Source organism: Mycetomoellerius zeteki, unplaced genomic scaffold, assembly GCF_001594055.1.
Source record: "Mycetomoellerius zeteki isolate Tzet28-1 unplaced genomic scaffold, Tzet1.0 scaffold219, whole genome shotgun sequence".
Taxonomy (NCBI): domain Eukaryota; kingdom Metazoa; phylum Arthropoda; class Insecta; order Hymenoptera; family Formicidae; genus Mycetomoellerius; species Mycetomoellerius zeteki.
Window position 1 is genome coordinate 400,712 of NW_017257161.1, and position 24,377 is coordinate 425,088.

Below are 24,377 nucleotides of genomic sequence, written 5' to 3' on the forward strand. Positions count from 1 at the left end.
TTTTCATATGATAGATCTTTTGATAATTTCACGATATTTATATCATTTCGTTGCTGCTCAATGTACTTTCTAAAGCTTCGATAACCGACTGCAATATTCAATTTTATCGCAATTAAATCGTGTTCGTGTGTTTGTACTCAACGCAAAATAGTTAAAATAATTTATAAAAATATCGAAATTGTTATTATTAATAAAATCGCATTGTATAATAAATATCGTCGCGTGCGCAAATTGTTTTTTAGTTTTTCAGCTAATGCCGCATTTACTGCATTGCAAATTACGGGTTCGAGCATTTTTTACAATTAATTATTATTTGCATTTCGCTATATAAACTGTAACTACTCGATAAACAGAAACTAATTATAATCACTGATTATTGGAAGGAAATGATAAACCATAACGTTTATCATTCTTTACAACTTTAAACGTTTTATGATAACGTTTCCTCTTGCATACGTGTACGTACATACATATTTTATTTTATATGTCAACAGAGAAAACATCGTTGATTTGCAAGAAAATTATCGGAATTTGAAGATTATCAGTTTTTAAAATTTAATACAGTATAATTGCAAGAAACTAATTTTTTCAATTTTATTTTTCGTTCGTGTAATTACAAGATTCCATCATTTTCCTGAGTTGATGAAGTGTGTTCGTTACACACGATAGAATATTTTACGATAGAATATTTCATTATAGAAATTTAATAAATTTTATATTATAATGATATTCTTCCAAACTCTTTTTTTTTCTTTCTGTTGAAATATATTGTTTTTGTGTTTTACACTTATACATTATCCACATTGCTATGTTCGCAGAAATCGCGAAAAAAATCTGGTTTTATTCGCAGTTTTCCACTGACAAGTTGAAGATATAATTAAAAATAACAAAATTCAAAAATACTCTTTCGATTACTCTGAAATATATCTCAAAACTCGCGTAATGAGCTTGTTTAACAGAAGTATTAACAGTATGAGTTTTAAAATGGTATTATATGGTAATGATTAGTTCATCATAAGTAGAAAATTCACTAGTCAAAATAGTCTATCTTACATATGTCACAGTTGACAAATATCTAAAAATTGTTCTATGAAATAACTAGACTCTATAGAGGATATAACAATAATATCTAGTATTAAAATAATAATTTATACATATTGCTGTAAATGTATTCATACTTTTGATGAAGTACCAGTAATATTAGATTTCCTTTAAATGCGTTTTCACGTATACTCAATCGAAAAGAAGTTTTAACATATTTGAATTGTTCCGCCACATATTTTTATAGATTTTTATATCGATAATATAAAAGCTACTCATTTTCGTTTCATATCTTGACAAATGTAGAAATAAATTTTTAACATTTACATCTTACTGACAGTTTAAATTATATTTGTTAGAAATTACTTGTTGAAAATCTATAACTATAGATATACTAAGTACATAAAGTAGGCACTTTCGTATCCTTGCAGTACATTAACTGTCTCTTGTAATATTTATAAGACGTTGATACAGTCTTATCTCTGCATGCTCTATAACTATATATTTGAAATTAAAGAAGCTTGAATACACGAAGGAAGTAAAAGAAGCAAAGGAAGTAAAACGTCTTAATGTTATCCGTGGCACGTAAGAGGGCACGATTAATACAAGTCTGGCGCTAATAAAAATGTAGAAATGTTATTTTTATTAATCATCATTTTTTATAACACCGTAAAATTATGCAATGTTTCTATCGACGTAAATTCCACATTGCATAAAAAATTGTCGATCTATATAAATATCAATTTCGTTGCGTTGATATTTCTCGTAAATTAGTGATGAAAAGCATTAACAGAACTTCTTACGTTTTAGTTATGACATATACAAGAAGTAATGTGAACGCATATTAAAATTAATTTAAATCTCGGCGTCTGATTTGTAACAATCATGCCCATAAAAGGAAATAATTACTACATTTCGTCTCGTGTTCTAACATCGCCATCGTATTTAGATATCAATACTTGACTTTCCTCTCCTCGCCATCTCTGTCGTATATAAATGAAGATTCCGATGAAGAATATTAGAACTCCGATTCCTGCGATTCCAAAAAAGGTTACAGAACCTAATGATGGAAGAATTAAAAGTAGCTCAACGTTGCCCGAATATTTGGCAGTTAGATTAGCCTCTTGAGTAAACCACAGCAGTGGGATGTAAGTCTTTGGTATATTCTCAAACATGCTGAAATATCGAGAATTGAAAAAAACGTTTTTTTGTCTGTTATCAAATTAAAAAGCTTATTGCTATAAGCGCATTGAAATAGTCCTTAACATATTTATTACGATATCTTTTCTAAAAGTTTAAACTGTTTTTTTTTTAATTTCTCAGTTTAGTTTCTATAAGTGATATGAAGTATTAGTGGAAGTCGATATTATAAATAGTACACTTTATCGCTTTGCATATTCTATTAAATAAAATTATTAGGCCAAGAATTTCCTTTTCTTTTTATTTTCATGATCTTCATTATCTTCTAAATAATTTCTCTTTTTGTTTTCTCTTTATGAACTTTTAATTTTGTTAATGATTATCTGTGCTGTGCTCGTCTGCTACTTACCTCATATCAGCCACTGGTTGCAGCAATAAATTCAACTGCATTTGCGCCTTAACCATAAGTGGGACACCTGAAGTCTTTAAAATTTCTTTCGTATAATATTCGTTGCATACTTTCTGTTTGTAGCATTTATAATTTATGCAATGTACTTACCGGTTCCAGAACAATCACCAATTCGTGTTTTTGTTTATCCGGTGACATTCCTGTGATATTCTCTGTGTAACTTGGATCGGCTAGATAAAAGTGTGGCATACTAACAAAAGCCGGCGCTCCAAATTTGCAAGATGAAATATTTAATGTTCCGCTAGGTCCACAATTTCCATTGGGACAGAAACATCGTCTCGAAGGTACAGATTCACCATTATCAAGCATATCTTTTGTTCCGATATACTTATTTCCTGTTATACCTTCAAGTTTCACTGTTTCTTGGAAATTCAAATCCACATACCTAAATAATAAGTAAATTTTAATGCATTATCTTCCCATTCAAGGTTAATTGTGAAAGAATTAAAATTAACTTTGTGTCAATTTAGATTATTTATATATTTATATATATGAATAACCTGTATAAATAAGATTTGTAAAGAACATAATTTGCTCCAATTTGTATATGTCTTTAATGCTACATCTTAAAAAAACAAGCCGAAGATATATTCTTGGTATAAAAACTAACAGTAGGAGTCAACAGCAAATGGATGGTTTAATATTTAAATTGAAGCTTCATTTATTGTAATATAATTAAGTAAATTTTCATATTAACTTAAATGATAACGTTTTTATAACTACTCACGTGCAAATATCAGGGATGAATATAGGTATCGTATCATTGTTCGCTAAAGGTGGCCAAAAATCTCCCAACGTTCCATGTATCATATTGCACGAACCCGTATAATCATTTGTTCGGTTACTATAATTCCATTCCTTTATCATTCCCATACCGTACAAATTATTTGCTCCAGTTAACATATTGAATACGCCGTCATAAGTATCCGAGCCATTCCTCTGTGAGAAAAAAACGAAATGATTGTTATGATTGAGACCATCAAATTGCTTGATGCACATTTGATTCGTTGCACTCACCGCGTAGAACCATGCAAATTTAGAATAAGGTAAACCAGTCACATTCATCTTTCGGGCAAGTTCCAACAACGTGTCATTGAATCCTTCGAATATCAACGTTTTCACGCTTTTAGTTATTATTAGCTTCTCTCCTAAACGCACCATAAATCCATTGACTATCTTGCGTATAAACATAGATTTATCTTTTACCGCAGTTGCAACCGTCTAAAATTGGATATACAATATAATAATTAATATAACAACTGAATATACAGTTTGTAAAAAAATATACAATTGGTCGTCAAATAATTCCACCTTACCGCAACTATCGGATTTATGTTTGTAACTTGGTCGGTTAGATTCCCATTCGACATGGATTGTTCAAAGAACCAAACTTTTTTCCTTTGAAACGTGACGGTTCCATTTTCATTCCATACTTGATTCACTTTATAATCGATTTCTCTGCAAAAGAAACACATGTAAAAATTTGCTATAACATCATGATTCTTAAAGTAACAGAACTTTTATGAAAATAATGTTACCGAAAAACGTAAGGCCCCATTTCCTGAAAATGTGGTTTTACACCTGATGAAAACTCATGTGGATTAGTCCAATTGAACATGTAGAATTTCAAGTACATTGGAACAGGAGTTTTCTCCCACATATTGAAATTGAAAGATGTTTGCGTTAACGTCATTAGCTGCAAAGAAATGCATATATATTATATATGTAATCTTTAACATAAATATATTGATGTAATGTTTCTCTATTCCTTGAATATACCTTTGTAAATAGCAATTCGTATAGTGTAGTGGCCCAAAGTGATCCTGTGATAATGCCAAGAAGCATGATTATTAAACCGACGATTGAGATGGTCATAATTTTTTTATAGGATCGTGCCATTTTTACGGGAACTACAGGTCTGAAAGCAATAAACAAACATTAATCATCATTTCTCTTTTAACTTTTACTACGATATGAGAATTTTCATTCGCCATATTTTAACCAATTATTATAGCATTTCTTAATTAGAAAATTAAAGCCATTTGGAATGTGCAGAAGTTCCATTCAGCATCACAAAACGATCGTTAAACAATGCAAAATACAATAGATAAATTTGAGAACTTTAAAATAATGTACTTAGATTACAATAAGTTACTTCAAAAATGTCATCAACATAGTTTCTAAATTCTTTGGAATAAAATCTCACTCTAAAGAGTGAAAATTCAGTACCTTGAAAAAGAGTGACTTAATTTTCAATCTTTAAGAATGAGATTCACTCCAAAAGTTTTGGAGAGTAAGAAAAAGAGAATTTTATGTTGGGAAACTTAGTTTCGACTGTAAGAAATCTATTAGAAACCGGACAAGAGTTTTGCTACAAAAATATTTTGATTAGAATTGGAATTAAAATGACATATTTGCGAGAAATTACGATATATATTAAAAATATTTTTTATAAATATAAGTGAAAAAAGTTGCAATTCTCTCAGTTTTTGCAACATTGCTGATTACTATGTATCTCCAAACTCAAGCAAATTCTTTCCCACAGAACTGATTTTAAGAATGATGTCTGCAAACTCAAAAGCTGTGACTTTTGACAGACAAGTCGATTACACAGGGACACAAAAAAAAAGTATCCTATACTGGGATGGAGACCCAGCTATTCTTACGTATTTTGAGTGGCTGAATACGAATCTGACATAAAAATAGGACCATCCAAGGCAAATTTTCAATCTAAAGCAAAAAATGGGTCAAAAACCTCAAAATCTGCTTTTATCGATATATTCTAAGACTATTGACAAAAACTTGTGACTAAACCTAGACCATATGTTTCCCGGTGTTGAAAGAAGAATATTCGAATATAGAAATGGTTTTGAAAAAAAATGAAGTATGAGGAACATAAATGGAAAATTTGCGGAAATCTCAAAATATTGTCTATGATTCTAAGATAACAATCGAGCTTTATCAAGTATCCGTGTTTTCTATGTCAGATCATGTGGGATAGTAGAGACCGGGAAAATCATTATAAAAGAGAAAAGTGGTCAACAAGATCATCATTAGAACCTGGTTCGATGAACATTAAAAACCAACCATTGGTTGAGCCTTCAAAAATTCTTCTCTTCCCCTTCACATTAAACTAGGCTTGATGAAACAATTTGTCAAAGCTCTTGACAAAGAAGGACAATGCTTTGAATATTTGAAGCAAACGTTCAGCCGTGTTTGAAGCTAAGTTGAAAGAAGGAATTTTCGATGGATCACAAATTCGTACACTGTTGAAAGATGAATCTTATGTTACTAAAATGACTGACGTCGAGAAGGCAGCATGGGTTAGCTTCAAAGAAGTTGTAGACAAATTTTTAAGTAATAAGGAAAGCGAAAACTACAAAAATATCGCGTTAATATGCTAGAAAATTTCCGCAAATTAGACTGTCTTATGAATCTGAAAATACATTTCCTCCATTCACACCTTGACTACTTTCCTGAAAACCTGGGGGTCTTCAGCGAAGAGCAAGATGAATAATGCCACCAAGACATAAAAGAAATGGAAAGAATGGACGGTATCAAGGAAGATGGAACATCAATATGATGGCTGACTTCTGTTGGACATTGAAGAGAGAAATGCCGGCGAAAAAAAATAAGCGCAAGAGGAATCCATTACACAGGTCATTTGAAGACAAAAGATAAAGCGCGCACGAACATAAATCTTTTTTTAGATATTCACAAGATGTGATGTACGGGCAGTTATTATGTCTGAAGGATGGCTGCTTGCCTGAAAGTTTGTCTGTGGTGTATTATCGGGAATTATTGAGTTTAACCTGTGTCTGTAATGTGAGGAACTCAGAGTTCATCGTTAGAAATTATGCAAGAGGTGCAGAGGTCATAGATACGGCGTATAGACGGCTAAAAAGTATTTCTCAACTCGAGGAACATACAGTCTAGTTTAATCACAAGTTTTTGCCAATGGTCTTAGAATATATCAATAAAAGCAGATTTCGAGATTTTTGATCTATTTTTTTGCTCTAGATTGAAAATTTGCCCTGGATGATCTTATTTTTATGTTAGATTCGTATTCAGCGACTCAAAATACATAAAAATAGCTAGGTCTCCACCCCAGTACAGGATACTTTTTTTTGTGGGCCTGTGTTATTTATAAGTTTTATTTTAATTAATTAGAAACATAAAAAAAACTTGCATTAAAAAATGCTTGCAAACAATAAAATGGACATTGTTACACAATCGAAATAAGTAGTGTAACGTAACTACTGATTACATCGTTCACGGAACAACGAATATGTTTGATAGTAGATACTGGTACACAATGGAATGTACCGGGTGGTTATACACTAGATGAACTTCTCTGACAATTAAACGGTTGCACATAGCAGTAAAAAAATTATAAACTGATAAAAATCAACGCTCTATTACGTTTTAATTAAAATCAGATGACCCCTCCTGAAAACGCATAGCTCTCACATCTATCCAGCTCACGTGAGAGCCGGTTAAAAGATCTCTGTGATACTTGCGATTATAGTTTTAAAAACGTTTTTTTTAAATTGCTGGAAAAAAACTGGAAAAATTTCGGTTTTTTCCCGAAAAATTGATTTTTTGGAAAAATTGTTGTTTTTGCTGTGTAAAAGACATAATAAGTAACTTCTAAATTCCTTTATAAAATTAATGCGATCTATGAAATTATGTAGCATTATTTTAAATAAAATTTTTTAGTTATCCTTCTATTTTTATAGTAAAACCTAATCTAACCTTCCTTTAGTACATGGCAAAGCTTAAATAGACAGATTTTTAACTCTAGTTTGTCACACTCTGGTCTAATAAACTCCTGAAGTGTTTTTTTGTAGTTTATTTTTTTTCAAATATTTTGTTACGAATTCAGTTTAAATCCAAATTATTTTCTAGACCTATTATTATCATATAAACATGATGTTTGGACTCTATATTTTTAATTCTTACATTAATGGTGCAGTGTATGTTTTGTATGTTTTAATTAATACATTCCCTATAAGCGCATAATATTATTTAACATTTTAAGCATATTCTTAGAATATGCTTAAAATATTAAATAATATGCGCTTATAGGGTTACGCGACCTCAATCTTTTATACAATTTCAAAATTTTTCATCCCTCTTTTAACTTATCCCGCTGTGTACCCTATACACAATTATTTTCTTTACGGAAAGAACCGAGAAGCAAACGTAATAGGTTTTACGAGTACGCGTGAATTTTTCCAAAATGAATTTTTCTACCCTTGGGAAAAAAAACCGAAAAAATTCGCGAAAAAATTGGAAAAATTGGATCTTTTCCGATTCTTTAAAACTATATTCGCGATACTTCGTGAACACGTGTATATATTACACGTCAGTCGGAATGATATAATCAGAGTTGAACGTAAACAAGTGATTTTAACAATTTTATCGACATCGTATTTCCATACAAAAAAGCAACATTTGCGAAACGTTGAGCTATAACGTAATGCGAATGCGATATATATATCTGATGTACATTAACCTATCTTACCACTATTTATCTCTGTGAGAATCGAGAACGGACGAGAGACAAAAGGGCGAATTGTCTCGCGTTAAAGAGCCTGCAGCGGCGCACCTCGATCACGGAAGATTGCAATTTTTGCACAGTTTCGCACGAAAATTTCATAATATATTATCGGAAGACGTATACGAATCTCTCTATGCTTTCTTCTTATCTACTAAACGTACTACACCATACTACAGTACACTTTCTACACTCGATACTCTATGAGCCAGTTTCACCAAACCAGTTAACTTAATCGGCCGTTGACTGTCCAATCGCGTTTGCTGTTTAGTAGAATTGACCAATTGCGGTTGACAATTAATCATCGATTAAGTTTAATCGGCTTGGTGAAACTGGGTGCATATTCAGTATTACAACCGCTCACTGAGCGCTCAGTGAGCGCTTGCATCTTATTGGCATATTCCGTTAGAACTTAAAATATAGACCAAACAAATACAAGAGCTCACTAAGCGCTCAGTGAGCGGTCGTGGTACTGAATGGTCGCGTTCAACAGACTCAACTGTTGCGGAGCGGATCAATGAGCTCTCGCTGCTATTGGATGATCTAAAAGAATACACCAATAGCAGTGAGCGCTCACGGATCCGCTCCACAACAGTTGAGTCTGCTGAAAAGTCTGATACGGACTTAAGGGTCACTGTCACCGAGTTCAGTTAACTTAACTGGCCAGTTAGTCCATCGGAATTGACCAGTTAAGTTAACTGAGCTTGGTGACAGTGGTCTTAAGTATAAAAAGCAGCATTACAGCATATACGTATATATCATGGTGGAAATACGTGAGCTATTCCCGTGGATGCGCAGTAGGAGAATGAATTTAGCATTTGATTGGTTATTCCAGTATAACCAGTGCTACTATACGTCAGAGAATGCATGTTGGGACACATTTGATTGGTTATTTTCAATATTGCTACCGCTATTATGCGCAATGGCTCACCTTATGTATTTCCACCATGCGTATAATATATGTATAGCAAGACTATTTTTTTTTAAAGGATTTATGTCTCACATCTCAAAAAATACACACACATTACCAAAAATACAAAGCTTTTTATAAGAATTTTTGTCTTTGTATAACAGTGTATATAGTACTGAACGTTATATTGCGCTCTACAGAATTTTTTTTAAGCGAAAATATTATGAATGAACAGTATGCGATGACTGGCAACTGGCACGCTCTATTGTTTCGTTATTTTAAATATAAACGGCCACTTAATTCGTTAATTATTAAATATTATTACGAGAGGTTTGAAATAAATTAAGGTTACAAAACACGCACCGACATTAAAACAAACTTATCTACTGTCATTCTAATGATATTCGGAAGTCTTTAAGGGCATCAGATATACCCGTAAAGTCTTATTTTCCTGAATACATTTTTTAGTTTCTCTAGCTGTCGGAATAGTCCCGACATTCCAATTTTTTATTCTGCTATTTTGCCGGAAGTTTTCACAGCGCTGTTTATGATTTCTCTGAAATATAATTATAATTATGACTTCCTCGTTTCCCATGTATGTATGTAACGAATAAATCTTTGTTTTGCTTTATTTAATGCGTCATTTCTGCTAGAAGCAGAACTGCGAGGAAAAAGTAAAAAAATGAAAGGAGAGATTAACGAAAAAGCTGAATGGTAAAAAGAAAATTAAAAGAAATATTTCATTAAAGAAAAAATCCAGAAATCTCATTAGATATCCTTTTAATTTAAAAAATGTTATCGAAAAAAAATTATATCCTGGATATATTTTTATTTATAATGTGATATTTATAATTTATGACGACTGATGAAAATGTAAAGCTTGTCAAAGCGTCAAAGAAGTGTGAACAAAGAATTTTAACGCTTCTTAAACACTTCATCAACTTTCCATTAACTCTTAGGCCCGGTTTTTCATTACCTGATTAATGTAAACGAAGCGTCGTTAAGTAGTACACGGCACCGCCACCAGAGGGACTTAGCGAGAACTAACTTCTCGAATTTAAAAAAAACCGCACAGACTGGGATAAAAGACATAGCATTGAAAGATTTTTCAGTTGTGTTCTAATGAAATAATTTTTTTGAAGTGAGTTCTTATAAGGGCTTCAAGATAAAAATAATATCTTTTTTTTAGATGTTTACCGAATAAATGAAATATATTTTAAATCTTATATCATTTACTTACCAAGAATCTCGATCAAATTTTATTCACGTTCATGTAAGAACTCGACGATGCTCCATTTACGTTCCCTAGACTGCCTAATCACGCTCCGTTTACATTCAATGAACATTCTACTCATGCTTGCCGAAGAACTTATCTACGCTTTGTTTATGTTTCGTTAACTAAACATTAATTCCTTTACGTTCCATGTTCCAATTTTCGCTTTTTACGGGTTTCGTTTATGTTTCCGTTACTCCCCCCCCCCTTCCTTTACACTCCAACATAATTCCAACGCTTTATTGATACTCGCTTTATTTTCATCAGGGGGTTCTTCGTTCGAGAAGATCTTAGAAAATTTAATCAAAGAATCAATAGATAAATAAAAATATACACCGATTTTTATTATCAAGATATTACGCTGGCTCCGAATACACGAACTCGAAGAATTCTTACCGTACTGACGTTTGCGTAGAGGTTGCGCGATTTCTGCGCGCTTTAGGTTTCTGTGAGACTGATGATTCGCGCTCAGCCATTTCGATCTCTCTCAGATATCTTGCATCCGAGGAAAAAGTAATAACAGTAGGTCGCTTTCGTCTTCACCGAGAAATTAGTTGCACATTTCAAGTATAACCGCGCGTCCTCGAATTACTCAGCTTACTTTCACATTAATAATAGTCGCAACGAACAGAATGGAAATCTGCCTTCTTGATTTACAGAAATCAAATCCCTAAAATGTTATTTCTATATTTTTCCTCAACACTTATTCGTATGTCAGAATTAATAACTGTTGGGCTCAAAGTTTAGTCACTGATTGAGAATATCAATCATGATGGCAAATGGGACAAATGATGTCAACAATACGATTGTAAGATTTCGATTTGATAAATTTCATTCTGATAAAATTGAATATCGTTAAGAAACGAAAGGTTGCTTTACTTTTATCAAGTTAAGATAAGATCCTCTTTGAAGCAGACACGAGATATTTCTTCGATTTCATCTATAAAACGATGAAATTTTGTTTCATGAGAATTCGTGTTTATGCAATTTATATCGAGATCAACATTTTCAGAACTTCTCTCTGAATTAAAAGCAATAAAAAACGGCAATTAATAATTTTACACATTTACTCAATTAAAAACAAATAAAAAAGCACGATTCCGAATAAAATTGATTAAAGCATGATCCCAAGAAGATCGTTGATTAACTCTCGACTACAGCGTCATTTGGACTCGAAGTGAAAAATTTTAGATAGTTGTACAATCTGTACTGTGAAATTTTAAATTGTAGGTAAAAAACTTTTAAAGCTCTAATCAATCGCCATAAGGAGGAAATTGATTTTGTTCAACGCTTTAAAATAGTTTAAAATTTAGACATAATTTTTATAGTTACAGTTGAGGGTTAAAAACCACGAAAAAAAGCTTCGAGCAACTTCAAAGTTTGTATGCGAATTTTTTCCACATTTCTTACACTGAAAAAAAACTAAATTTTAATAAATATTAGTTTTAATACTAAATATTTACTAAATGTAAATATTTATTTAATACTACAACCATTAATTTGATTAAACTATCTTTATTGAGTAAATATTTATTTACTATAAGTAAATGTTCACTTAACAGTACTATTAAAAAAAAAATATTAAGATTTAATAAATTTTTTTCAGTGTACGCACTATTGATGAGATGGTTGCAAGTAGCTTATAAGCAGGTGTTGCTATTCTTGATGAATTAAGATTAATTACATCGAGATGAGTGATGAACTATAACCGGCACTTGTTAGTGCAATCCCAATCATGGTGTCCCTTAACACACATACGATGTCCTTTTTTCCGCAACCATACACCTTACTTTACACTTGTGCCGTCTTCTAAGACGGTCATCTCGACAGCCTCGATGTTCTCGATCATTACGATAGATATGACATACAATTTCCGTAGGAAAGTCGAAGACTATTTATGTAATGAGCACGTCGCATAAATAGAACCCACAGATTTTAATTCTTTAGATGAGGCGAGCTAATGACTAATCGTTCAAGGAACAAATAACAGAATTGCGAGACAAAGTGGTATAACGGTTATATTAATAATATGTCTATCCTTTACTGTTCAAAGTTCAGATTTATTCGTGCGATTGCAGGCGTGAGAGAATGTTGCAGATAAAAACGTGTCCGATTGTAACGATACTTTTAATTGATATATCAAACGAAAGCTGATCAAATATTTTTTCAAGAGTATTGTGTAATTGAGGATAAAAATTCGCATAAGTATCCTAAGTGATTTCAAGAAAATCGAAAGAAATTATCAAAATAAATTATTAAAAAAATTTTTTATATTGTGTGTGTGTGCTATTATAGAGCGAAATAATCTGTGAAAATCTGAATTTAAGCCGAAAAATAATATAAATTCTCTAAAAACCGATCGAAAAATACTTAATCAGCATTTTAAAAATAACATTTGAAAATTTAAGTAAATTAATGAATTTAGAAAAAACTAACATTTTACTAAAACTTTGTTTTTACTTTGTTTTTTTTTATATATAATTTTAGAATATGTAATCTTTGTTTATGTAATACTCTACACATTATAAGTCATTTTCATTTGTGATGTCATTATATACGTTATGCAGACACATTAGGCAAAATAAATTTTTCATACTATGATTCATCGATGCTCTTCTTTTGTTATCAAGTATAATTTTAAATTCATTTACATATGTTTCCAATCACCAATGTAAAAAGAATATATACGTTCGAAATAATTCATTTGCATGTTGAAATACAGTTTGTTTTCTTTTGGTATTAAAATATAGCTTGTTGTTGAAATAAAAGAATATATACGTTCGAAATAATTCATTTGCATGTTGAAATACAGTTTGTTTTCTTTTGGTATTAAAATATAGCTTGTTGAAATAAAACTTGTTTTTTTCCATTAATTATTATACATATAATATGTACAAAATATGCTCAACAAAAGATAGCATACAAATAAGATAATTGTAAAGAAATTGTTAATTACTTACTGCTACTTATGTTCCTTATTTTATCTACTACATTACATTACTTCACTGATCGAGAGAATATATTTAGTGTGTTTTCTAACCAAATTTTGTTTAAAGCAACAATTTTTAAATGAAGAAGTAAAAAAGTTTTTGTTAGTTGCAAATTAACAAAATAAATGGTTATAAGTATTAAAAAATGTTTTCACCGTATATTTATTATTTTGTTTACTATAAATATCATTATTGTTTAATATTTGTTATTGTTTAATTTATAACAATACGTCAGTAAATCTTTCGCGCGCGGCAGTGGTATACTGGGTGTAAAAATACGAAGAAATTGTGAAAGTGAATGCAGCGAAGAGAAAATATCTCTCCGGTAATTGTGTAATATCGCGATTCGAACACAAAAAGAAAGCTATCACATCCTGCTATAAGACCAGTAGATAGAGAACCGACACGATTCACGCTTGTCCATCGTGATTCACGCTTACAGAATTGTACGATTTAGCACGCGTACAATTTTTTATCTTTAACTTTGAAGTTTCTAAAAAATTATTTTTAACTTCGAAGTTTCTAAAAAATCGTAACAAGTAAATGCATTGCGCGAATAAGTGCGAAAGTCGATTATTTCATAAATTCGATTATAAAAAGAGACCTGTCTTGTAAACTCTATATTCAAAAAAGAAAATTAAACCAAGATCTAATGTACCTTCGTAAAACAATAAATTATGTTGACGATGCTAGCATGTAATAATGACAATCATAGACTCGTTAAATTATTTCTTTATCATTGATACCAATGCATTCCGATTGTCTCACACTTTATTTTAACAGCGCGTAATTGCGAACACTCATCAACGGCAGATTTTTCCGCTTGCGAACGATAAAATGCGCCCACCACGAATCAATCTCCACACCGACAAGAGTGTTTCCGTGATTTAATTTTAATAATCGATTCCCCGATGGATGTACGAGATAATCGGGAGACCTTTGATGGTCGTTATATCATTTTGATGATCATCTCGTACTACATTATATCGATATTAGCAAAACAAAGAATTGATAAGAGATTTACGCGCTGCTGGATTGCATAGATTAATCAAAACGAAAGAGTCCTCTTTACACACCTGTTATTCTCGAAGTCCAAGTCTACTTTTTGCGTCCGTCTCGCCTGCACTGAACGTGTGTCTGACACACTCGACTCGAGTCTGCGGTACAATGCGCGAATATACGATCATATGCAAGCTCGCACATCGACTGCGTCGCGCGCGAATAATCGCCGCAAACGCAGATTTCGTGAGGTAGCGCGCGTATCCCGCATTATCATTTTTTTCGTTCATAGGTCGTTTACGCGGTGTGTACGTGTTAATCAGTTAAACAATCAACAACGTGAGGCTACGAGTGCGATATACGCAGAAAAAAATAAAAATACAATTATGAAAAGTGTTGAAGGATGTTTCGAATCGGATAAAACAAGATTGATAAGATCGTTATGTAAAAACACAAAAGAAACAGTTTTATTTTATTAACTGAAATACTGTGTCAGTGTCGATTGATAATTATGAGCTAGATACAAACGTATAAATTGCATGAGAAATTCCACACACTGATAAGATGTGCACACTGCAGTCGATGTGATTTTTTTCAGTTCTACGTAGTCGCAACTTCGTTAGAGGCAGAGTAATTGGACCCGTAATGACACATACAATAGGTCTGTTTTTTTATTCCTTCACTGGACTGTACTAGAACTCTCTTTCTCGCTTTCATCAAATATTAAAAATGTACCATTTTTCCAAAAATGTATACTAATCCAATCACAAAAAACAGACCTAATATATAATCAAGACTAGACTACGTCACATCACACGTTGGACGGATTGAAATATACAAACATAAATAATAAAGATATACGACGTGCGTTAAATTATTACTGAGGTACTCGTGCTGTTCATATCTTCTCGTAACTGTGTCCGATCCCGTACTCTCACGCACATCAAGCTATACTCCAACACGCCGATTCGAATATTCATCTCGGAGATTTCATTCTTCATCCTCGTGATCATTTTCTTTATATTAATAAGTGGCGCTGTAAATATACATTTTAAAATAAAAATTAGATATTTGAAACATGTCGGAATATCTATACTCTAAATTCTTTGGAGTGGAATCTCATTCTAAAAAGTGAAAACTGAGCCAATTTTGAAAAAGAGTTGCTCCATTTTCCATCTTTAAGAGTGAGATTTACTCTAAAAGTTTTGAAATAAATTTATTTACTTACTTCCGTCAGTCATGCTGGAACCTCTCTCATCCATTTCTCTCTTCACATGTTCCAACTCCTCTACTAATTTATTAAGAACTCGCGTTCGTTCGGTAACACCGCCACTAACGTCTCTGTATTGTTCTTTGACTTTCGATAATTCTTCCTAGATTAATCATTATAATTTACATGTCATTTACTCTATATGTGTAATTTAATAATATATATAAAAAAATTTAATATATACAAAATATTTAAAATATATATAAAACATTTAAAATATTTAAAATTAATATTTAAAATATAAAAATGTAATAAATTTAATAATATAATATTTAAGTTAAATATAAAATATAATATTTAAAAATATAAAATTGAATAACTCACCTGCAGCGAGCGATATTCTGTTAAAGACGGTTCGAGCTGCTTGTTAAGATAAGTTTCTCTAGTCTTAATCTTGTCTAAAGTATTCCCGATATCGGTGTAGATTTTGTTCAAGTGAGCCTTCGTACCGCTCAGATTGGTAGCGATATTTGTACGCAATTGTTTCATTTGCTCGAGATGCGCTCTCCAATCTCTTGAATCTGCGATAAATTAAAGAATGCGATAACGCTCGTTTTAGTTAACCGATTTTCGTTCAAAAATATTTAATACCTGTCTTAACAGTCACTTTCAAACGAGGTAAAACTTTTTCTAATTCTAATTGCCACTCTTCCCTATTAGTCGTAGATTCTAAAATGCTGTCCAATTTTTGCGTCTCGCTCTGAAACATGAAAAAATCTAAAGTTGATGATTTTAATAACAATATTACGTTATTTAAAATTTTCCTCTTTAAGAATAAAATTTCACCAACAATATTTTGTCCGTAAATTTTTGTAATATCATCTATATGTAAGATATCTTGATCGTCGTCGTCATACTCTGCCATCATCTCCTCCTCCACTTTTTCCAAGATTAACTCTGCATCGTCATCCTCGATATCTGGTTCCGAAGTAGGTTCATCGGGTGGAATATTTACCCTGATATTAATCGCAATTTAATAATTTATTTAACTTAATGAAAGTTACAATGGAAGTTACCAATTGCTATACCTTTTCCATTTGAATTGTGCGACTTTTAAAGCGTTATCAGCCAAGTTATCCAAAACATAAACAGCGTGTTCTCCACTGCCCTGCTTGAGTTTATTGGGCGGGAATTCCACAGGTATATCGATTTCTCTGAGATAATCTAAGATCAGAGCTATCGTGGAATTAGGATCATCTGATTCTTGTGGTATTTCAAAGTTTTTTCCTGCTTTTCTAATCAACCATGCGGCCAGGCAAGTAAACGTGTAAAATTGTTCACCAGGATTTGTTGGAATTACAAAGTGATGCCTGTTTTTCCAACGTTTATGATTATCTTATCAGACATTAAACAGAATATACTACATCGACGTTACTATATCTTACCTATTGATCGGCTTTATTTTTAGTTCTTGTACAAATTCTTCGTCATAATTCAACAACTTTAATTTCTCCAACATATCTTCCATTCGAATATTTATGACGTACGATGCTGATGGAGCACTACCGTCTTCCACGACGATTTTTTGAGTATCTCGAAACATGTCGCTGGCCTTTTCAATATATTTCGTATTGAATCTGTAAAAAGATTAGTAAACACACTCTTAATGAAAATCTTGAGTGATTAAATTAAACAGCTCAAATAACAATTAAGTAAAATTAAAATAAAATCCTTAATTATTAAAATTGCAAACAGATTGAGCTTAAAATTGATACATGATACATGATACAAAATTAAAAGTTTTTATGGTGGAATCTCACTCTAAAGAATGAAAATTAAAACAGTTTTGAAAAAGTATTAAAAAAGTTTTTTAAAAAATTTCAATTTTTAAGAAAACGAAAAAAATTTCATTTTTCAAAGTGAAATTCTAAAAATTTTAAAGAGAATGTACTCACTAGATAGTTCCAACACAGCCTTGTATCGTGTGACATTTACTTCTAAATTTCGATGTACTAAGGACTGGCAACATACTGTATCATTCGTGTGTCATGGTGGTGACGGCGATCGAGAAACATCAATCAAAGAATTAATTAATCAATTGTTGTAATACAAAACATTGTCGTAATTCATTGATCAGGAACAACTAAGGTTAAGCCAGGTTAAGTTGGCCTTTTGCGTTGACAAACATCGGCATCACAAATGTGACTTTTGAGACTTTTCTAAAAAATCGATAGCCTTCACGATGAATCGTTTAACCGTCGACGAGTTTGACGAACGTGTTTGATCACAATGTAAAAAAAATAACAAAATGAATGCACAGAGAATGAATCAATTGGAAATTCCTGATCGCGACAAATTCAATTCTCATTGATTGTCTCGTGATTATTTTTAAACGTTCGTTCATCAATTTCCGCAATTTTTTCCATTTTGAAGGTCAAATCATTTGTCGTGAAACTCGTGTATCTATTGCTGTCATCGCTGATGACGCCTGCGTTGTGAGTGTGCTACGTATATCGTATTTTTTTTATACAACAGAAATGCGAAATCTGCCGCTAGATGGCCATTGTCTGCACGATTAATTTTTGTTGCGTCTGATTTTCAGACAATAATCGTAAATTTTTGATCAACGACATGTTAAAACATTTTACGTTTAATGAAATATTTCGTGGAGATGCTCGAGACGATGTTTGATCGCAGTAGATTCATTTGAGACATCTGGGAAAAAGATTATCGATTTCTCGCATGTGCTTCAGAACGATAGATTCCATATATATTGTACTGGAAGAGGAGTGACTTTCGGAAGCGTGTGCTAGTGATGGCACAACTGAACATTGATCGCTAACGTTAGAGCTATGGCAGATCTGCTCAGTGGGTGTTGTCACGTTGTCGTAAGCTTCAAGTAGCTTGAGTGTCAGACTCCCGATTGCGCATGCATCTTCGTGGCTCGTCTTACGACCACGGATTTGCACGCCTGCACGGTCTGAGTCTTCACGTCACTCCTCGAAGTACCGCGATTTCCAAATTGGGGGGCAATCGAATAGGTCAGACGAGGTAATTTGTCGCTTCCATATGCAGGCACTGCTGATGGCGGTACGCCATTTTTTGTCATTTTTTGCCCTTTGAATCAATCCTTTGGTAACTTGAATTTTTTCTGGCTTTCCTTCAACTCTCGGTCTTAGGCCTAGTTCCACAACTCACGGTTAACGCTTAACCGAGGTTCAACTTATTCACTGTCTCTTTCTAATTCTAGAATTGGAAAGAGATGAGAAACAAGTTGAATCTCGGTTAAGAGTTAACTGTGAGTTGTGGAACCTGGGCTTAGAGATTTGTTCGCGTCGCATGCTCCAATGTGCTCCTACCATAGCTCCTACTCGCTCTATCAAGCGCGTTGGAGAGTACGAGGGGCACTACTTATATTTTGAGCCTTGGCAACACTGAGTGTTGTCAGGTGCCATTTGACGTTTCCACTAGAAAGTTTGACATTTTTGACCATAACCTTCTTCAGAACGTTTTGTTATTTGAGCGCGATTTGTATTGTTTACAGTCACTTGAAAATTGTGTCTCAGCGAAAAAATGGAATTAACTCGTGAAAATTTTCGTGCAATGATTTATTACGACTTTCGACGGTGGATTATCAAGACAGGAGTGCATCGATCAACTTACTTCCACTTTTGGCGATAAAGCCCCATCCTTTGCCACTGTGAAACGCTGGTATAACGAATTTAATCGTGGTCGCCGTTCGCTTACCGACGAAAGTCGTGAAGGTCGTCCAAAATCAGTTGTTGTGTCAGAAAACATTGATGCTGTGCAAAAACTAATAATGCAAGATCGTCATGTGACATACTGTGAGATTGAGACAACCTTAGGCATTAGTTCCACCAGCATATATAAAATATTGCATGATCATTTAGCCGTGAAAAAGGTTTGTTCTCGTTGGATCCCACATAATCTGACAAAATCTCAAAAAGATGCTCGTGTCGATTGGTGCAAACAAGTGGTTCGAACGCATGCAAAAGTGTATAGATTATAAAGGAGAATATTTTGAAAAACAATAAAGTCATTTTCAATGACAAATTACTGTTTTTTTATTATTAGGCTCAAAATATAAATAGTGCCCCTCGTAGTAGAGCATAAAGGCTGTTTTCCTTTTAAGAGACACAGGCTGCGGCCCACTTGACGCTACAAATGCTTCGAAGTGTTTGAACGACCAATCAGAACAAAGAATTTTACGAATTGACTAATCAAAGAATGCTTTGAAGCGTTTGTAGCGTCAAGTGGATCGCAGCTACAGTCGACACAAGTATCGTTCTATCCTTGTCACTCTCTGAATGTCCGAAAAGGATAGAACGACGCTTGTCTCGATTTGTGTCATCAAATGGAAAGCAGTGAAAGTTGCTTTCCATTTACACTAGGGTTGTTAGATGTCAAGTTTTGAACCGGACTGTTTATAGATATTCAGAAGTCTTGTCCGGTGTCCGCTTGATATGTCAAACCGGACGTCATATGTCCAGTTTTTTGGTAATCGTCGCGGATGGACAAAGTCCATTAAAATCAACAGAATGGAAATTGAATTGGTCAAAGCTGAATTATTTACCGTTAATTTTGACATGATATGTAATAAAATCGTAAATTATGTGAGATGTATAAAATCAAATATATTAAAAGCAATAAAAAGTACAGAGAAGTACAATTTATCAAATAATTTTATGAGCTTACAGTAGACTATAATCCTAATTAAGTCATTATAATTATTTAATGTTTTAACAAATGTAAAATATATTGTAGTTTAATGTGTTGTTGAACACGTTAAGAATTTTAACAATGTTAAATTTTATATGTATGAAACATGTGTTAATTTTACTTTTTTATCAATAAACTATATTTTATATTAAACATAGTTAATTAATGTTTATGTATAAACCAAATTCTGGAACAGATTTTCCCTTCGCTCTCTTTTTCTTTTAGTAAATCGTGTAGGTAAATTGGATTTATTATCTCTGTCCGATTTTATCCGGTTATATTTTGTTATCAATGACAAAATGTCCGTTAATTTACACTTTTGGATTTGGCAACCCTAATTTACACACAAGTGAAACTGACAATGAGTCTGAAGTGAGCTGAGTATATTCAGATTAATAAGCTTGTTCTTTTTAGGTGAACTTTTGCACCAGTTCATCTTTTTTCTTTTCCTCTTCAGAAGGAAAGAAGAGGAAGAAAGAACTGGTGCAAAAGAACAGGCCCAATCACTACTTGCTTACTTTGGTAAAAAGTTATCCCATGTCAACACAAGTTCATAATCTCACTCTGAAGTGAGTTTACGAGACTCACTAAAAGCACACGATCTTGTGCAGATTATAGGTAAAAACTCAGTTGAATCTCACTTGTCAGAATACAAAAGGAACGCGCATTCAACTGAGTTATGATGTCACAAGTGAGAATTATCTGAGAATCGGTGTAAATGGAAAACAGTTATTGAAACGTGTTGGAGCATGCGACGCGAACAAACCTATTATCTCATGAAATTTTTGAATTGACTAATTCAAGAAGAAAAATTCTTTAATATTAAACAAACGAACATTTCGATTTGGATTATTATCAATAAAAAGAATACATTTAATTTGAATTGACAGCTATTTTTATTTTCTTACAAGATAAAAAAATGTTGCATATCTTTACAGACTTCGATTTGAGAAATTAGCTGCGACTATGATTACATTAATTTCTAGGATTGTTTCTGGGAATCGATTTAAAACAATATCGCCAATGAATGATATAATCGAGAATGTTGTCGTTATATTTATATGCACGAGAAGTTTTCATTTTTATTTCAAAATATAAAATGCTTCGTCAAGCCTTGATCTTTTTCTGTGTCTCGCTATTAATCTCTGAAGAAATTTGTGTAAAAAGGAGATTCCAATTCCATACTTCATCCGGTTCCTTCACTAAATTCTCATTGTACAGTTTGTCTGCAAGGAGAGAAAGGCTAACGCCGTCCAACGATGTATATGCAGCATTTTTTACCAGATCAGTGTCCAATTCCTCGTACGCAGTCACTCTATTTGCGTTGACTCTGAAAATTACGCAACAATTTAATTCATCTCGCAATATACAAAAAAAAACTTTTTCTTTATTGAAATAATAATAGTAAGTTATTCATATGATTATGTAATATTATAATTAAAAGAACAAAATAACTTTCGTAAAACAAAGATACTTATTATTTTTTATTTTTAGTAATTTTTCTCTCTATTACAAAGAGAATAGATTAATTATATTTTTTCATCTAGATTGTAACTATAAATTACTTTTGTGTGCATTTTACGCATAAATTTTAATGTAATTTTTATCATAAAAATTTTCAATAATAATGAATAATAATAAACATAAAGAATACTTACGTAGGAGCACTTGCAATGTCAGATGAGATGTTATCTTCCTGAATTTCATCCAAATCTGGTATAACTGGAATATCTACAAATGCAAAGATCAATAATATGAAGAAATAGTGAGTGATAAAGAGGTATTTAAATTTTTTTATGTCTATTTTTGTAAATATTGAAAAATTACATTTATATTAATAAAAAAAAATCGATTTAAATGAGATAAAATTACTAATTAAACAATTGGACAATATACAAGCTCTTAATACGGTTTGTCCCAAATCAGCTCACCATCTTCTTGCTCCTCCTTTTCAATCACTCGAAAACGTTCCCTAAGAAATAGATTCGTTAATAGCTAGATACTTGATTTTTCACTTTTATGTATTGTACTCACTGTTCAATGATGTTTGACGTCGCCTTTGATCTGTGCAATGAAAAAAGAATTGTTTAACTGGTGCACTTGAATATTAACAAATTTATTTTAATTCGTTTATGCATTTGTTATATTTTGCATTATATATTTCCTTCTGGAATATAATATATAATATAAACTCCACTACAGAGAATTATTGCTTGCATTGAATAAAATTAAAGGGCTCCACACACACACACACACACACACACACACACACACACACACACATACACGCGCGCGCGCACTTATTGCAGATTATAGATTAATATAAGTCTAACACGAGCCTAAGATATGAATGTATATGCAATACAATTTTTTAAATGTCTTTTATTTCTTTTTTTACTTATGTGCACTTAACTATTTATGCAATAAACTTTTTAATCTTTTCAAAACACTAAAAGTCGATGAAAGTAGATGGAAAAATAGATAGTAGAAATCTGTTGCTGTCACGAACAGTGTTGTTGCACATAAATGACAAGAGTTAAAATTTTTTATTGCTCTTGTTGGTTGTGTATTAATTTACAATTTACTTACTTGCCACTTTTCAATTCATCGCCCCAGCCGGTTTTCCTCGACCGAGGTGGAACTATTGGTCTTTGCATAGATATAGACTTTCCGGATGATAAGGAAATAGGACTCTCCAGAGGATCATCATCAGATTTATTATCTTCTAGCAAATTATTCTGACCTGCACGTCTACCTAGACGAGGTAGCAGCTGCAAATTGATCAATGCACTTTGTATTTAAACTTAACTGTGAGTTATTTAGAATTTCTTAAAACTATCATATCTTTAAATAATTGATTCTCTCATTAATACTCTATAGGGACTCTATAACTTGGGAAAGTTTTTTAAAGACCTTACCTTTTTTGAAGTAATCTCAAGATCGTTAGCCCAATCCATCTTTATTATTTACGCAGCGTTAAAACATGCGTCGAGAAGTGTCAGGTGAATGCCCCTGTGCTGTAACTTAAGGCACTTTAAGTCAAACTTTACGGTACATTTGACAAGTGTATGGCCGCTGCTTACATTTGCAAGCGGTAACCATGGCGACCGACTTTATTCCTACACGTACATACACTAGTAGCCACACAATTGATTTTACATGTGTATATGTATTACATGTAGAAATTGAAGATTGCTCGATTTGCTGTGGTATCCACAATTTTTTAGATGAGAAAATGAAAATTCCGAAGAATTGCTCATTTTTCAAATTGTCAATTCGCTTATTCAACAATGTCAGATTATCGAATCGCTTGCTTGAAAGAAAATTTCTTTTAGGTTTGGATTATTTTTTCTCTCAGTCTTCGCCATTTTATTTTATGGAAGAGCAACGGTATATTTTACACCGTGGGGAAGACACTGCTAGGAAATCACCATCTTATCCCCTATGCTTCTTTCCAATACCATTTTAAGGCGTGTATACAACCGAACGAATGACTAGTCATGGGAACAGAATGTAAAGCATTGTTCGTTCGCATTCATTCGTGTATGATCTAATTCGTTTATCAAATGGGATTATGATAAGAAAATTCCAAATAATTTAACAATAAATTTTGCATTCGTTGTTCATTATTCATTAGATTAATGAGTTATTTATTCAAAATTTTCAAATAGAGTCAACATAAGAATGCTAAATTCTCTCTTAAAAATCAATGTCGCAAACCAACATTTGTAAAGGAAGGAAAGATAATTTTCAGACTCTATATACTTATTTTTAATCAACAAAATTATTTTCAATAAAAATAATGCTGTTGGTAAACATCATTTTTTTTCAGTGTGACAGTTATTATTATAACAAAAAAAATGTATATAAAAATTATACAAAAATTTATTGTTGTATAAAAAATTTTGGAAATATATTGAAAATATTGAAATAATAGAATCATAAACAAATCATCCATAAATAAGACTATCACGTTCGTTAACGTTCATACCACGGGCTAAAATACCAGTTCTCGTATGGAAAAATTATTTTATAATGGCTGGAG

General features: G+C 32.2%; 3 protein-coding genes across 6 annotated transcripts; all 3 read right to left on the bottom strand.

Moving 5' to 3' along the window:
- Positions 1-1,386: 1,386 nt before the first annotated feature.
- On the bottom strand, positions 1,387-14,590 carry LOC108722770 (protein croquemort). 4 transcript variants are annotated; one of them, XM_018448055.1, is made up of 9 exons: positions 10,790-10,884; positions 4,430-4,568; positions 4,189-4,346; positions 3,967-4,108; positions 3,668-3,871; positions 3,378-3,589; positions 2,741-3,035; positions 2,591-2,664; positions 1,387-2,217 (listed from the first exon to the last, which is right to left on the bottom strand). In XM_018448055.1, the coding sequence occupies exons 1-9, from the start codon at positions 10,867-10,869 to the stop codon at positions 1,950-1,952; spliced, it is 1,572 nt and encodes a 523-aa protein (XP_018303557.1). In that variant the 5' UTR covers positions 10,870-10,884; the 3' UTR covers positions 1,387-1,949. The 4 variants fall into 4 exon arrangements, with proteins under 4 accessions (XP_018303557.1, XP_018303561.1, XP_018303560.1 ...); XM_018448059.1 differs by lacking the exon at positions 10,790-10,884 and adding an exon at positions 14,464-14,590 and having other exon boundaries at positions 1,388-2,217; positions 4,430-4,570; XM_018448058.1 differs by lacking the exon at positions 10,790-10,884 and adding an exon at positions 14,460-14,590 and having other exon boundaries at positions 1,388-2,217.
- Positions 14,591-15,098: 508 nt separating this feature from the next.
- Positions 15,099-17,943, bottom strand: IFT57 (intraflagellar transport 57). Its single transcript, XM_018448067.1, has 8 exons — positions 17,548-17,943; positions 17,038-17,229; positions 16,681-16,962; positions 16,443-16,608; positions 16,244-16,352; positions 15,977-16,173; positions 15,611-15,755; positions 15,099-15,418 (listed from the first exon to the last, which is right to left on the bottom strand). Exons 2-8 carry the CDS (start codon positions 17,193-17,195, stop codon positions 15,252-15,254), a joined length of 1,224 nt encoding a protein of 407 aa, XP_018303569.1. The 5' UTR covers positions 17,196-17,229; positions 17,548-17,943; the 3' UTR covers positions 15,099-15,251.
- Positions 17,944-21,297: 3,354 nt separating this feature from the next.
- IFT43 (intraflagellar transport 43) lies at positions 21,298-23,751 on the bottom strand. The gene is made up of 6 exons (XM_018448075.1): positions 23,251-23,751; positions 22,922-23,103; positions 22,367-22,396; positions 22,264-22,304; positions 21,991-22,063; positions 21,298-21,662 (listed from the first exon to the last, which is right to left on the bottom strand). Exons 1-6 carry the CDS (start codon positions 23,287-23,289, stop codon positions 21,440-21,442), a joined length of 588 nt encoding a protein of 195 aa, XP_018303577.1. The 5' UTR covers positions 23,290-23,751; the 3' UTR covers positions 21,298-21,439.
- Positions 23,752-24,377: the final 626 nt, after the last annotated feature.